At 41.4% G+C, this 16,999-nt stretch overlaps 1 protein-coding gene across 1 annotated transcript in view; it reads left to right on the plus strand.

Moving 5' to 3' along the window:
• palm2akap2 (PALM2 and AKAP2 fusion) overlaps positions 1–16,999 on the plus strand; it is a 95,290-nt gene that overhangs the window by 21,438 nt on the left and 56,853 nt on the right. The window contains exons 3-4 of the mRNA XM_073477359.1: positions 3,203–3,283; positions 12,046–12,167. Coding sequence (XP_073333460.1) covers positions 3,203–3,283; positions 12,046–12,167 — 203 coding nt within the window. The remainder of the gene's footprint in view (positions 1–3,202; positions 3,284–12,045; positions 12,168–16,999) is intronic.

Consider the following 16,999-nt stretch of genomic DNA (forward strand, 5'->3'; position numbering starts at 1 on the left):
CCAGAACATCCAAGATGGCAATCGCCATAATGCCAAACTTGAGGCTTCAAAACGGCTGTCCACAAACCAATATTTCTTTACTCAAGGTTAAAACTTACAGCAGCACTACTGCAGTGCTGCTTAGGCTACATTAATGCCAAGACACCCCACTGCAGTTTATTCTCCTTTGAGACAGGATTGTAGAACTCTAGAAAATGTTTACAGCAGCAGTTATGTTCTTGACAATTACTACCTACAGTGTATGTGTGCTGGGTGTTTGATTGGCCAGTGTTGCAAGGTTGCATTGATCTGCAGAAAAAGGGTCTGTGTCAGCTTTTTAGTACAATAGTGTTATTTAAGCAGAGCATTGCTGTGGATGGGAATGTCCATTCTATACTTCTTATTTCGGGAATGGGATGGAAACCAAATGGCAGCCAAACCGTCTTTGATCTGCAGATGTGAAGCATCTGTCTATATGTGTTAGTGAATTTCTCATAATCAAGGATTCACCAACACAGACTACACAGAACTTTCCTGAGTACTGTATTGTTTTGAGAATATATTAGTGTGTATATCATGTGTATATATTCGTCCCTGTGAGTGTGTTTGCTTTTGTGTGTTTCTGTGAATGTGTATTTTGTGTGTGTGTGTGCGTGTCTGTGTGTTGTGCCCATTCCTCGACCACATGTCCTTAACAGTCCTTGACATCTGGTGACCATGCCTCTTCTCTGGCCCTCTGACTGTACTTCACAAGCCATGGGAACCGCTGCTGTGTAGGTTGCTGCGGTTTGTGTGTGTGTGTGTTGGAGAGAGAGAGAGAGAGAGAGAGATATGGCCTTAGGTTTGGTGCAGATGTTTTCACAGTCTGGGTGCAGCTTTGTGATGTGTTTGCTCAGTAAGACTGATAAAGTCATGTTGTTTGTCTCTGGTCTGTATTTTCTAAGTTCAGTTCAGCTTTTTACAACGGAAGTGTTTTAAAGATCCTTGTTTCTCCTGGATTTTTTTCTTTTTACCAAAGATTAGATCTGTTTAAAGATAGCCTAACTCATATTGCATTTGTGTTCCTGTGCATTAAATGATTATGTCTATGTCTTGCAACAAGGAAGCACTTGTTCATTATGGTTTGCTAGAAGCAGCATATCATTCTGAACAACAAATCCTCCGCAACACTTACAGTAATTGACAAAATAGAGGTACACCTGTAGCTTCGGGGTTAAGATGCAGACCATGAACCACAATCCTGTCGCTTCTCTACTGTCTGTAAAGGCTTAAAAATGCCACCGAAAATATTAAAAATGACACAAATTGTTTCATCATCAGTGCCTCCAAATACAACCCGATGTGATGGTCACAAAAACAGCTCATATGACCATCTTCTGATCTGCCATCTCAGTGATCTGCAGTTTATGCGACAACAACTACTTGGTTTCAATTATTACAGTTAAAACAATTATTAACTGTTAGGGAGGGAGGTTGGAGGAATGGAACTGACAAAATCCAATGTGTATATATATATATATATATATATATATATATATATATATATATATAAAGAAATAAATTGAGTTGGATAAATAAATAAATATGCCATTAAATGAACCAAAAATAGTCATTTTAAATAACTTAATTAAGTGTTATTTATATTTTATTTGTATTCCGTTTTATTCCTCTTTGCACTGATCCCCCTATTCTTCTCCATGAATTTATTTATTTCTGTATTTTTTTCTTTTGTTATATTTTTATGCATTTCTGCTTCATTATGCAAATTAGGGGGATGTCATTCAAAGCATGTCATGGGGTCACTGCTGTCAGATGCTATGCCTGACCTTCCAACCCAGCCACCTGCCTAGGATTCCTGCCAGCGTCCGAGCAGTGTTAAACTTTTTCTGCTCTCATTATTCACACACAGCTACATACATTCCTGTCAGGAAAGTTTAAAAATGACTTCTATTAAGCGTTGGAACAGATGACCAATGGTGTAAATATTCTGTTGAGGACAGTCACAGTAAAACATGGAAAGAAAAATGTAGAGAAATGCAGGTGAGATGTTAAATTTGATGCAGATCAGTCAGGGTTCTTCGAAGTAACAGAAGTAGTGAATCAACAACATCTAAACCTGATAATTAGAATTTTCTTATTATATTTTCTCAAGCTTTTTGATACCCCACCAACTCTTCTATTCTATTCTGTGTTATACTTCATCTATGCCACTCTGTTCAGCTCTAACCTTTCCGCTGTGCTCGTCTATATTCAGTTCTCCCTTCATTCTTTTCTGTGTCACTCAGTCTGACTCCCTTTGAGAGGTGGTCTAAGGTTTAGTCACAATTTGGGGTTTTCCCTGATGCCTATTTTTAGCCGACAGGAAACGTCCCAGAAATCCTCGTTCTGCTCCCACTGAGAGAGAGAGAGAGAGAGAGAGAGAGAGAGAGAGAGAGAGAGAGAGAGAGATAAAGCCACATACACATCTACAGTATCTCATGCCCTTCAGCCCCAAACAGGGTTGTACTGGGAACTGCTTTGTTTATATTCCCATGCATATAGTGACTCCACATAGCCTCAGTCTGTTGAGTATTTTCAGTTTCTAACCTCCCACTGACTTTACGTCCTACCCTGCCTCCAAATGTCAGTCTCCTTTATCACATAAAAGGAAAGTAAATGATTGTTCTCCCCACCTCAAGTTCAACCACAGTGCCATTTGGAGGCTTCAAGGCCTAATCAATCCCCTTTAGATAGCCTGTGAACCCTGTCCCCTCTCAGCTCTCGATAAGCCCTGACCTCCGACCGCTCTAATACTTTACTTCCTCCCTGCGTACACCCGGGGGTCATTTTTCTCCCCATCTCTCCAGAATGAGAAGTTGAACAGTGCAGATGGACTCAAAAACTTGGATGTTGCTCCTGTGACACCACCCACCCATCAATTTAAACTGAACTGGAAAGTATCCTGCACTAGAAGCCATTAAGTCTCTGCTCACCTTTAAATTGAATGGATAAAAGCCGTAATTGCCCCAAAGGGATCTTGTCTTGATGAACACTAATATTAAAACGTTACATCAATACAACAGCATGCATTAGTGCATCACCATGCTCAACTGCTTCATCTCTGGTTTGTTTCACTGCACTATTAAACCTAATAAAACTACTGACAATATAAAAATATATCCAGAACAATAAAATGTTTAAGCAATTAATTTGATCTTTCTCTCTTCTGTTTTTTGTCTCTTAGGAGAAGCGAAAGCGACAGACAGAGATTGAAGACAAAAGAAGCCAGCTCGATGACCTGGTGCTACAACTGCAGCATCTCAAGGTTGGTTTGTGTTGCGGTATATTTAAAACATGGAGGTGCTGCTGGTGGTGAAATTACAGCCGCTCCGTCTACAATCTGTCTTCATTCAGTGTGTTCCCAACTTACTAGGTGCACGTAGCTGTTTACGCATGACTTCTATTCCTGTCAGGCTACTCATAGCATGCATTTTGAACCAACTCCGCCATATGAATCCTTGTAACACGTCAAAAAAATGACATTATCAGAGGTATGACTTTGGTGCAAAGACAGTGCAGCTGTAAAGCAAGTCAACTCAAGTTCATGTGCAAGGCAGACTGAAGGAACGTTTCTCTGGGATCAAGGTCCAACATAAATTAAAGCTGCAAGCAGCGATGAACGGGCCCTCGCAGGCCACGCGGGTCGGGCCTTGCTGCTGTCGGGGCGTGCTCCTTACCCGGACCCATTGCCCCGTTATTGTGCGGGCATGTCTTAATTGATAGCCAAAAAGTGGTTTTGTGTTGATAATAGCGCCACCTGCTGGTGATATTTGGTGTGTGAGTTACAGGGGCCGGTCTATACCACCCCAATCAGTTTCATATCCATAAGTGTTATGGTGTGGGCACAGTGCCAATTATAAAATGAAACTGCCACCAGAGCGCCACCTAGTGTCAGATCGGTAACACCTTCGTCAGCTTTCCAGGAGGCCATTGGCAATCAGTGTACCAAGTTTCGTGTTAATCCGACCAACCGATGTCGAGATATAAAATACTTCAATTTAAATAGCGCCACCTAGTGGTCATGGGCCAAGATTTTGCACAGAGCCTTAGGGGCTCATGGGGAAGTAGTGTCCTGAGTTTCATGTCATTTGGACACACCAATGTGGAGATATGCAACACTTCCTGTTTTGACCCGAATCCACAGGAAGTTGTTATTTAATAACTTGAGTATTCTTTGGCGTATCAAAATTCTTTTAATAACTTTTTGCCAGAAGGGTCCACTGATGCTGTGTGCAAAGTTTGGTGAAAATCGGTGAAATTGCCTGGGAGGAGTTCGAAAAAGTAGGTTTGCGACATTTCGCGAGCTAGCGAAAAAAAACGCTAGGCGCAAATGGGCGTGGCCTATATCAGGAGATTCAGCAAGATTCACTGAACGCGTGGATATAAGGTTTTTGAATGTGCGACAAAGTATGTGGGAGTTATTAGGCAAAAACGGTTTGTGTTGATGATAGCGCCACCTGCTGGTCATTTTTGGTGTGTGAGTTACAGGGGTCGGTCTATACCACCCCTGTCAATTTCATATCCATAAGTGTTATGGTGTGGGCACAGTGCCAAATATAAAAAGAAACTGCCACCAATGCGCCACCTAGTGTCAGATCGGTAACCCCTTTGTCAGCTGTCCTCAGGAGGGCAGTGGCAATGAGTGTACCAAGTTTTGTGTTAATCCGACCAACCGATGTCGAGATATAAAATAGTTCAATTTAAAGAGCGCCACCTAGTGGTCATCAACCAAAATTTAGCACAGAGCCTTAGGGCCTCATGAGGAAGTAGGATCCTGAGTTTGAAGTCATTTGGACAAACCAATGTGGAGATATGCAACACTTCCTGTTTGGAACGAAATCTGCAGGAAGTTGTTATTTAATAACTTGAGTATTCTTTGGAATATCAAAATTCTTTTAATAACTTTTTGTCAGGAGGGTCCACAGATGCTGTGTGCAAAGTTTGGAGCAAATTGGTGAAATTGCCTGGGAGGAGTTCGAAAAAGTAGGTTTGCGACATTTCGCGAGCTAGTGAAAAAAAACGATAGGCAAAAATGGGCCTGGCCTATATCAGGAGATTCAGCAAGATTCACTGAACGCGTGGATATAAGGTTTTTGAATGTGCGACAAAGTATGTGGGAGTTATTAGGCAAAACGCACTTTTCTTGATTGTAGCGCCACGTAGTGGTGGAAATTCACAACGACAACAGATTATAAAATTTTTCACGAAGCCTAATGACTTTGCCAAATAAAATCGAGTTTTCATTCACATTCAGGCAGTGAAAAATGCGATCATTTTGGACGAAGGAATAAAATAATAATAATAATAATAATAATAATAATAATAATAATAATAATAATCATTCGAAAAACAATAGGGACCTCGCAGGTTCCCTGCTCGGGCCCTAATAAATCAACAGTAGTATCAGGCTATGAAAACAGTATTAAAAAATGTTTTGCCAGTGCCAGTACATGTGCCGAAAGATAAAATATGCAATTAAAGAGTCATATAATAAGCTGCTGCAGCTAGCCAAAGTGAAATGGGTCGGCTATTAAGCAACCTGATAAGAAAGTGAGACAAAATTCCTGGGTCTGTCCCTTTTTCCAGATCCGCACAAAAAGTTACAACCCAGTCGCCAAATGTAAAAGAAATGCAAAGTGCTGACATATCCTGGCAACTGGGCTGAAAGTTAATGGGGTCTAATCTGGGCCACGATCCATCCTCCAGCCAATTTCCTTGGAAATCAGTTCTGTTGTTTTTGTGTAACCCTGCTGACCAACCAACCATCCAATAGACAAACGGAAAAAACATCTCAGCAAAAGGTAAAAATGTTAAATCCATTTTCCTCTTGATCTCACTAAGAGATGATGTATTGCTTAAGACTTGATGTGACCGTTGGTCAGATATTGAGTTTGGGGTTAGATTACAATGAGGTCAGTGTAAAGGTGAAGGTAAGGTAGAGAGTTCAAATTGGGGTTAGAAGTTAGCAGATGAATGATGCTTACATGAAAGCTTTACAAATGTGTGTGTGAAACCCATTCATCTCTCTTAATCCACTCAATCCCTCTTTCTTTTTTTCCTAAACAGACTTCTTCCCTTAACCCTAAAAGTCACAGAGAGATAAAGAGACTGTGTGCTCTCAAACATACATCCTGTGCCTTTCTTAACAGCTTTGTTCTGGTACTGCTGTTACACGTGCGTGCATTTAATCATTCACACGCACAGATAAATGTGTTAGCTTGTGGCTGACAGGTAGGGTTTTATTCCAAACATCCAGATCTCTCCGTGCTCCCGGTGTGCCGGCCTGTTAGAGTTTCCCTTGGCCAAGCAGGGGCAGGCCAGGGCTGTTTTCTTCTTTCCAGATAAACAGCTCGAATCCAAACACACATAAACATATCCCTTAATAATTACTGCCAGCCGTTGCTCGGAAGCCAAGATTTTGTTTCAAGTAAACACTGATGTGACGTTCAAATCGTAAGTGGTGCGTAAACAGAGCTACAAACTGCTGACAGATTGTGAGTTTTGAAAAAAATCAACAGCTTATTTATGTGGTGTTCTTGAACCTTTCAGCCAATGAAAAATGAGTCCCTTGACCTCGCACACAAGCTCAGAAAAACACATGATCAGTCCTGTCAGGTGGAGACGCACCAGCTAAAGCACCTGATACACCATGTCATGTCCCTTTTTAAAATACATTTTGACATTTAAGACTTTAGTTTCTGTTTCCTGATTATATTTTTTGAATGTATGCGAGAATAAATGTAGCCAAAAATAGATTAAAAGCAGTTCAATTAAAATATATACTGTCACTGCTTACTCAGTGAATGCACAGCATGATTCATGCACTTTTTGCATACTGGACTGCTGAAGAGGAATTGTTCCTAAAATTCTGCGGCCTTAAATGCTGCGCAGATGTTAAGTGGGTGGGGTTTCAGCTGTGGGTACACATTATACTACAAATATCTATGGCAGCCAGGTTTTAATATTTGCCATAAAAATACATTCCATTCTCTAATTACAGACCTTAAACACGCTTGGCATGAATGGTTCCTTTATTAAATAAGTCTGATTCCTGTACACGCCGGTGTTTTCCACCATTTAACACCCACTTATGGAAATATGGACAGAAGAGGAGCATTGATTAAAGCCATGTGCACAGTGTGTATCTGGCCATTGAAGCAACTTGTTCAACGCAGCACAACCATTAATGAAGCGATCGCACCAGGGTTTAATCACAGCAGTGAGTCCAGATGATACATTCTGGGCAAGCTGCGTAATAACATACATTATACCTAATCTAACCCTTGCTGGTTTGTTTGTGCACTGCCTGAATTTGAACCTGACAAGTTCCTTATGTGCAAGTAGAAGTTTTGTATAATATTTTGTCTATATGCATACTTGCGTGCATTTCAGTCAGTTTTCCTTTCATTCTTTTTTGGACCTGACACAGTTGCTCTGCATGGAAAGTATAATGATAACAAATTATACATATGACATCAACTGCTGACATTTCAGACTCCTGCAGTGACTACACTTTAAACTACTGGCTTGTGTTGTTTTATTTAAATCATGTCTGCATTGCAGAAATCCCCAGGGAACTCTGCTTTAATTACATGCAGCATTTTCATACACAATGTCTGTTTTTCTACTCTCGTCTGTCTAATCGCCGGCTCATAATAATTCAAACAATGTCTTGGTCAAAAAAGCTTTTCCATTGGCTGTTTTAAATACTCGATGTCTGTTTTTTGTCATGATTTTGGCATTTTATGCTTGATTGCATAACTGTATACTTGCATAGCTATATCTATACTGCAAGATAGCTGGCAGTAGAGAAATGACAGGAAGTGAGGAGGGAGAGATGGGGTCTCCCACCAGACTCACACCGGGTACGTTGCAGATCGTGATTAGCGCCTTAAGGCCTCATTCAGACCAAATCAGTTGTTGTAGCAAAAACAACAATCCTCCCTTTCATTTTGAGTGTGGGTAGTGCGTTCAGGCTGCGGTGGTGCGACCACAGGGGTTGCCGAAATAAAGCCCTGTGTCAAAAAGTTGAAACAGGATCTGAGAAGCTAACACTGACGTTAGCCTGTTAGCTTTAATTTCCCAGAACATAAATGGCCTTAAATCCATTTTTGTTTTTTAAGCTGTTAACACTAAATGTTTCTAGAAAATGATGCCAAAAATATAGCCTTTCATGTTTTCTTATACACGCTGGCTGACATGATACATTCAGTGTCATGTTGAAACCGATACTGTCATATAGGCCAAAAGAGACACTTGCACAAATGTTCAGATGTCCACCATATTGCTCCAAGTTTCTATTACGTTACTTGGTGCCTCAAACAACATCATGCTGAAAACACTAGAATGTATTTATTATGGAAATGGCCTCTGTGGAAGAAGGGATGCTACCAAGCTGGGAGCTGTAAACCACACGTTAAAGATCCTATTTGTAAGAGTAACAGATATCATCTAAATGCTCCCTAACCTAAACATGGTACTGCTTTGCTCTATCATCTACTGGGCTAAGCAGGGAATCAAATCAGAGTCTTCAGAGTCTGTGTACTGCTCTGTTTAGTGTTCTTGCATACAACACCAGCAGGCTTGAACTCCAGATGTTATCAGCATCTGGCCACAAAGTCCCATTTAATGGCCATTACCTCTGAGTGCCACACAGCCAGGCAGCATGAAGCAGGCTTTGTAGTCCGCTCTCCAGAGACGCAGTGGCCTGGGAGAGGAAATGGAGACTGGAGCCCAGAGATTTGATAAGGACCTCTGGGCGGCACGATTCAAGCCGCTCAGAATGGAGGCGTTGATCTGAGTCTGGGTCCACGCTGAACACAGCGATGATTTCAGAGTAAAGTTAACCTTTGGCCAGGATTTATGCTGCAGCCTGGTCTCCTCAGTACATGGTTGGTTTTCCCTCTGGCAGTTATGCATTTGAATGTTTTGATGCTCGACAATTTTGTTATTTCAGTTTCTGATGAATAGCACAGACCTTCTAACCGGCCCCAATCCTTGCCTTCAAAAGTACAGATTGGAGCGGTTGTGTGTCAGAGCTCAACAGGAAATGGAAAGTCTATTAAACAGCGTGAGAGAGAGCAGAGAGCAGGCTGGTTCTCAAAAGGAAACAACTGGTCAGTTACCCTACATAACTTTATTATCAGTGTTTTGTTGACTGTTGAATTGGTCCAGAAAACCTTTTTTTAAGTAATGACTTTTTTGTACAGTAGTACTAAAATTCCACACGGTGGTCAGACGTTAGAGTCAGCTCAATACCAGCATCCTCCTCGAAATAAATGACGTTTTTTTTGCCTCACATACACAATATTGGTGTGGTCTTTATTGGCCTCATGGAACCACTTTAAAGACAACACCAGTCAGTTTGGCTTTAAAGGTGCCATATTTTAGAAAGTGAGACTTCCATGTGTCTTTTTAATTATAATGCAGGCCTAGGTGCTCAATCTGCAAAGAATCGTTCACAGTCAAAAACTGAGCCTTCAAACGAGCCATCGGGACTTCCGTAAGGTTGTGATGTCACAACTATACAGTCACACCGCCCCCAGCACGGCCAAGGTCGCAAAAACACCAGCAGGACTGATGCAGAAACACAGTGGGTGGTGCCTGCTCAGGCCTGTGAGAGCTGAACAATCAGAGCAGACTGGGCTTTAGAGGAGGGGGGTCTTAAAGAGACAGGCACTAAAATGAAGCGTTCAGACAAAGGATGCTGCAAAAATGGACATTCTGAAAAAAAGAATGTGCTTTTTGAACATTAAAACATGTAAATGTTTTTTAGTAGACAACCAAATTAAAAGTATAGACCTTAAAATGAGCATAATATGGGTACTTTAAGGTAACTCCAGGTTTCATATGTATATTCTATCACCTTTATTTACCAGGAAAGCTTTATTTCTTATTTTGTTTTTCAAGATAGACAACAACAACAAGTTAGAGTTATGCACAAACCCTTTTTCTATCTCAGCGGACAAAATAAGCTGTGAGCAATCTGAAATTTTAAGTAAATGTGTGACAGGGAACACTGACCCTCTGCAAACTGCAAACATCCGAAGGTATTTCAGTCGTTGTGATGTTTAAATTTTAATCAAATGCTTAAATTGGATTTTGGACAAGCGTATCCATTCAGTCCAGCGACATAAATGATTGCACAACTTGAGCCTCATTCAAAAATATTTCCTGCCAACAGCTATGAATACGTGACGCACATGATCTATGTGAGGTTAGCTCGGCCATGTGGGTGTGTAGCAGCCACACACGCAGACACAAACAAACAAACAGCCCCGCTGCCACATTCTGACAGCAGGTGGTAAAATGCTTTGGAATCATTTCTGCAGAGCTCATTGTGTGCTGTGTGCCAGTGAATGTGTGCATATGTGGAGGCACTCGTACTGTTAATTGTCAGCTCTACGACCTCAAGCCAAGCAATGGTTTTGACAGTAAACAGCCAAAGGTGAAGCTAAGTGCTCGACTCTGTTGTGGTAACAGTCCCAGACTGAGACATTAGTGGCATAAACACACAGCTCTGGCATTCATCTTTAATACATTCAGGAAAAGTATTTACCCCTGTGTGATGAGATGATTGGTACTTTTACCTCTATTTATGCAGCCCTGATGTAAGACCTAATGTCGACTGTACATTTTAGTAACATAAACATTGTGTTAAAGGGATTATATCAGACATCTGTGTGACTCCTGGAGACATAACTGCTGTAAAGACAGAGACAGAATCCACTTTTGGGGAATGTTTGTGAGGCAAAAACTGCCATCTGTCTTATCAGACAACAGCTTCACATAAGATTTGTTTTATTCAATAGACTAGTTCAGTAAAATCTAATAAAAAAACAGAAGCATTCCAACTGAAAGCAGCAGGCAGATTCTTTGGAATTTCACGAAAACACATTTGTTAAAGTTCACAGAAAACTTTCAGGAATGAAAGAAAGAAGAAAGAAAAACAGACTCATTTGTGGATGAACAATTAGAGCAAAACCCCAAAAATACTTCAATGTATGTGTATTTGTACGCAACAAGACTTACTTTATGACTAATTACTGTCGTTCTCTTGGCCTGATGGGATTCTTTGTGTTTTCCTGTGAGTAACAGCTGAGTTTCAAGTCTGTGTTATCTAAAATACTGTGTGCATGTGTGGGCCTACAGTGAGTGTTTGTTTATTTGTTATAGCCGTGCTTGGCAGTCATCGTACACATCTCTCACAAATTAGTTTCCATGAAGGTCCGCTGGCTGTTGATAATGTCTAATAATATCGCAAGAGGCAAAGAAAATAAGAGCTACTTGAAGAGTGTGGTGGTGTTTCTGTAGATCTTTACGAGACCATTACTACTGATGTGTTTTGATGAGGGGGTCCGTGTTTAGTTTGCATTGTTGTGCATGCACACAAAGACACATATGCAGGCTCACAAGCTCACTGGGTACATGCCAGTTTCATGCAGTTCAACGGAATCGCAGTTGGTGGTGGTAATGACCCAGAGAAATGTGTTAATCCTAAGTAAAGGGTAGAGATGAAGACTGCCAGTTAGCAAACATGGATGTAAACAATGTATGTTTGAGAATGTTCAGAAAATCTGCTTTGCAAATGTTTTATAAGGACGCACACATTGTGCTTTTGGTGAACAAACTGTGTTTAAGAGACATTTCTACAAGCAGTGGCGGACTCAGGCTGTTTGAGGGGCAGGGGCAAAAAAGGGCACCACATGTATGTGGGGGGTACCAGCGTGCAGAAAATCGTGATATATTTATAGTGGTGAGAGGGCACTTGACCACATTTTGTCCACTGGATAGGGGAACCTGGAGGGCACTTTTTCATTATCATGTTTTGTCAACTGTAAGGGCACCCAAGGGGGCACCAATCAGTCCAGTTGAGTCAGACAAATCTGACATTATAAACATGAGCATCTCTTTACATTCACAGTTGACCTGAGGAGGAGGATGTCTAAAATGGCTGCCAAAATATGTAACATCTCCGATAAAAAAAAAAACTGTCTGACCTAACTGTGTCTCTCTTTCCTTCTTCAGTCCAAAGCCATGCGTGAGCGATGGCTCCTCCAGGGAATGGCAGTGGAGGAAGGGGAGGCACGGCGGAAACAGCTGGAGCAGGATGAAGAACAAGGCAAGAGGCTGGAAGACCTGATACACAGGTACGCTAGTGGACATCACAGTGACACTCGGCGTGGGGCTTTGTTTTGTCTTCATGATATAATTTTGGCCTTGCTGATCAGGTCTGACATACTGAACAGATGGGATTAAGAGAGTAACTATAACAAAAGTTGACAAATGGATTTTTGTCACTGCACATCTGCTTTTCTTCCCTCCAATTTTAAAATGTGTCTGGCAAATGTTTAGCTGCGAAGTGAAAATGTAGATTCTCTGAGGACAGCAACAATAGTTTGCATCCATCAGCCATATTTGAAGCATCGAACCAAAGTCCCAGTAAAGAGCTTTAATTTTGTGAGACTAACCACTGCATACTGTACAGTGGTTTAAACACACACACACACACACACACACACACACACACACACACACACTCTGTAACTACAGAAGTATTGGATTTCAACGGGACAGTTCTGTAACCTTAGAGCAAAATCCACATTTTTCTTGTGCATTGATGTGAAAACAAACACCAACAGCAGCTGTACAATTACACATCTTCTCTAAAAACAGAAACGACAAGAGATGACCAGGAATGAAATGAGAGAAGGATAGATGAAGAGGGGAAAATATGATGGAGATATTAAAGAAAATGAGAGCTGGAGGGCTGAAACAGGGAAACTCATAAAGCAGAGACAGAAAAACAAGTGAAAGCAGGGCGTAGATGTCAAAGGAAGAGAGTTAGATATTGAGACGGTTGAAAGACGGGAGAAAAAAAGAGAGAGTGATGTGATTCTTGGGCACTTCCTGCGTTTGTGTCTCTGGGAGGAGCTTCCTGATTCCCATCAAGCATTGCTGTTAGATAGTCACTTATTCCCCCGATGAAGGTTGGACATGAGATCACCAGTGCTATGAATAAAGCGCCTGCCAGCTCTTGCCACCGCGATGCTTTGTAAACCAAGCTGTGAGTGTTTCCATTGGCAGGGTGTGAGAATTGGGCTGGGCTGCACCTTGTCTTCTCTGAGACAGGACAGGCATGTTGAGATCACGTTTATTTATTTAATCTTTTTAGATTTGTAAGAGCTGTCCACAGTCAGTACAATAGAGAAGATTCTTTAGATTTTTCCTGAAGAGAATTAACTGTGAAAATTGTTGTGTGAACAGTGCATCATATTGGGAACAAGGGCTCTTGACAAGTAATGTCCCGTCCTCCAGTATATAAAAAAAAATGTGTAGGACGAATTGAAATCTTCCTTTGGACACCTCCAGGACAAAATGGATTACTCAGTGTGAAACTTGTGAAAACTGTGACACATTAAAATCTAAAAGAGACACAATAAACTCACTATCACCCAGGGACGCACCTGATTTTTTTTTTTTTTTGCACCATGCCTGCCCTCTGGTAAACTGATTACTTATTAACTTATTAGCAAGCACTGTCTTACATAGACACAAGGCTGAACTGTATCTTATTCCTACCTCAACAATACTCCAGTTTTTATGCATATCACCGTTTATTCATGCACAGAAAAAAGAGAAGGCTGGCCCCCAAATCGCTGACTTTGCCTTAATAATGTATGTATATACAGTAGCGTGGACAAGAACGCCCTTGAAAGTTCAAAAAATGCCTGGGAAATTAAAAGGAAAGGAAAAGCCTCTAAATGGGATCTTTCCCCGGTGTTTCTGGCAAAGACAAATAGAAAGAACACAGCCTACAGCAGCAGAAACTGTTGGCACAATGCAGCAAAGGGTAGAGGAAAATATGACACACACACACACACACACACACCACTGCATTAACAAAAAAATAAAATACAAGCATTTTAAAGAATAGTGGCGGGAGTGGAGTGGAAGCAGACTTCTGTCAGTTTCGAGTAATGGGAGTAATCAGCCAACACTCAATGTTTTATTCGATGATATATAATTTGGTAGCTTTTGTATTTGAGCGAAGGAGATCAGAGCACGCTCAGAAAATGAGGCTCTGGGTCAAACTGGCATCCGTGAGTCAGGCTCCACCTCCTCATCTATCACATCTCCGCATGAAAGAGACTCTGTTAGCCGGCAGCTACTGTAGCTTATCACCAGCTCTGGAATAACATCAACATCGTACGTTGCCACGAACGCCAGGATAACACTCGCTCTGGTCTGAACAGAACAAGAGTGAATGGTCAAAGACGGAGCGTTGTGGACCAAAAGTACAGTTGTGATTGTGAAGCCGAGTCGTGTGAATCACTTCATTCAGCAGCTGTTGAATAGACTTGTTGTCCAGTTCTCTGTTTCAAAGAGGACATATTGCAGTTACTCACAAAAGCGATTAAAGCCACAAAGATAATTCTTTACTGTGCCACAGTGACATGTGTTTTTGGTCTGGTTTCACTTTATTTTCCAGTGTTTAGAGTGTGGCCAAATGTGGCTTTATTTAGTTCCTCCGACAGGAAGAAGAAAACCGAGCAGTATCACAAGGATGAAGACATTCTGTATTTAAAAAACCCAGTGCCATAAGTTAAAGGCTCAGTTCGCACAACCACAGATCATCCACAATCACCCACAGTGGGTCAGAAACATCCTGAATGCCTTTTTTTCCCAGACTGCTTCTGACTAAATCTCGAAGTTTGTGACAACTTTGTGATACAACTATCCCTTGCTTTGTTTTATCTTAGTAATAGCCTTTGTCACTTTTGGTTGTGTAATGTGCATATATACCAGTAATTGTATCAGTTCTCAAAAGTACAAAGAATGATAACTGTCTCCGCAGAACCCAAGTTTAGAACGCGATCAAATGGCTTGGCATTTTTCTTGCATGTTTGTATGTAAGGAATGCTGCAGAAGCAGCTCTCAAGCAATTACAATAGTGAACCAGGGTCTCAGATGTGCGCTGGAAATTGCTTTAAGTGGAGCTCAGCTGTCTGAGATTCAATCCTCGAGGCTTCCAGAAAACAATCTCCTCCAGTGGGTGAAATAAAGTCACAGAGCTCATGTGTGGGAGTCCAAGGAGTGCCTTCAGTCACACAAACCTTAAAGTCAAAACACTTTAACCACTGAATTACCTCAAAACATTGACCTTGAACATCGATTTCAAAGTAGTTAATTGCTTTAAAAACTTAAAAATTGAGTGCGATGTGACACTGTGGTGGTGAGATTTTTCTAATTTGATTTTTTGTGTGACCGTGTACGTGTGTGTGTGTGTGTGTGTGTGTGTGTGTGTGTGTGTGTGTGTGTGTGTGTGTGTGTGTGTGTGTGTGTGTGTGTGTGTGTGTGTGTGTGTGTGTGTGAGTATTTCAGGCAGAGGGTGTGGCATCTATATTTACACTCTATGGGACACATCCCAGAATATCTCGTAACCCGGGCAACTGGAATCTTTCCACCACTGATAGGGACAGAGGTGAATCGTTGGGACGAATATGGACTCTGCATTATCTTTTGTGTGTGTGTGTGTGTGTGTGTGTGTGTGTGTGTGTGTGTGTGTGTGTGTGTGTGTGTGTGTATGTGAGAGAGAAAGAGGGTGACTAAAGCTATAATCATGAATAAACCTGGATTTCCATGAAAACGTCACCTTCCTCCACCTATAAACACTTCTCAAATAGACTACACTGTCTTGTAACCAAAAGCACAGAAGCCCAGACTTCTGTCTGTCCCACTTTAATGGCTGCTAGACTAATAACACATGCACCGTTAGACATTTTAATGACAGAAAGCAACAAAGACAAAGCGGCAGCTCTTTTATGGATGCTCGTATCGCTTCATGCACTGGAGAACACATAAACAAGAGTGGAAGAAAGAAAGAGGAGGAACAGCTGCATCTGTCTGTGGAGAACATCTCTAGTGCTACTGAGCTTCACATGCATGAACAAAAAAAGAGAAATGCACAAAGAAAGAACAAGCCACTCTTCAGATTATCCATACGATTATGCAAAGCTAATGGAAAACACATTATGAAAAACAAAACACAAAGGACAACAGCAGCGTCTTTGTGTGGTGTAGTAAGCCGTGCCTGCCTTTGACCTTAAACTGGAAATCATATAAAATGACGTGAGGAAAAAAGAGTGAACAGTACAATCTTTGTACGGGCTACTTCACACACATACCTACGGTCTTTGAGCACAGAGAAGGAAAAGAGACAGAGGCAGTCTGTGAGTGTAGTTGTAACGCAACGTGAGGAACACACAAAGCGACAGAACGATGAAGAAATAGCAGCCATTGTGTGCATGAAAAGACGCTTACTTTGCAGAGCCCGGAGAACAAACAGACAGAGGGAGACAGAATGAGAGAGTGTGGCAGCAGCAGTGGTAGCTGTACAGATATCCCTATCATTACACGGACAGGCTAAGTAAACAGAGAAAGGGACACAGCAGCAATAGGCCCTCTCACAATGTGGCACCAGCCCGACACGTACCCACACCGTGCTACTTTTGGATCGTTGCTTGTTCCCTGCCACAGCTACAGGACAAGTTTCCCAACTCGTTAGAGGAGACATTAGGAGGAATTGTGTGTGCAGGAGCATTTTAGACATGCAAAATTGTATTTGAGTGAGTTAAAGTCTATTTTGCAGCATGGACAAAAAGTAGGACACTGCAGCAAGATGAGCCTGTGCATCTGCATTACTGTGTACCTGACCTCTTTATGTATAAAGTCCACAAATTTTACACATTAAAGTGTGTTTACAGCTCTTAGGGACTACTACTGCATATCTGAAAAAAGTAGTATAGCGCATTTAGTGGATCCAGAGGAAGCTGCCTTCAGTTTGATAAATTGCCTCCGAATAATGCTCCATGTTCATGTAAAAACAGAGAAAACTCAAGTTTCTTCCATTTCTGTGGCCTTTCCTTAAAGAAATGTGTTTCCTGTTGTTGAACACTAGGTTCTAAACAAAACTTTGTGG

Source organism: Pagrus major, chromosome 12 (assembly GCF_040436345.1).
Source record: "Pagrus major chromosome 12, Pma_NU_1.0".
NCBI lineage: Eukaryota > Metazoa > Chordata > Actinopteri > Spariformes > Sparidae > Pagrus > Pagrus major.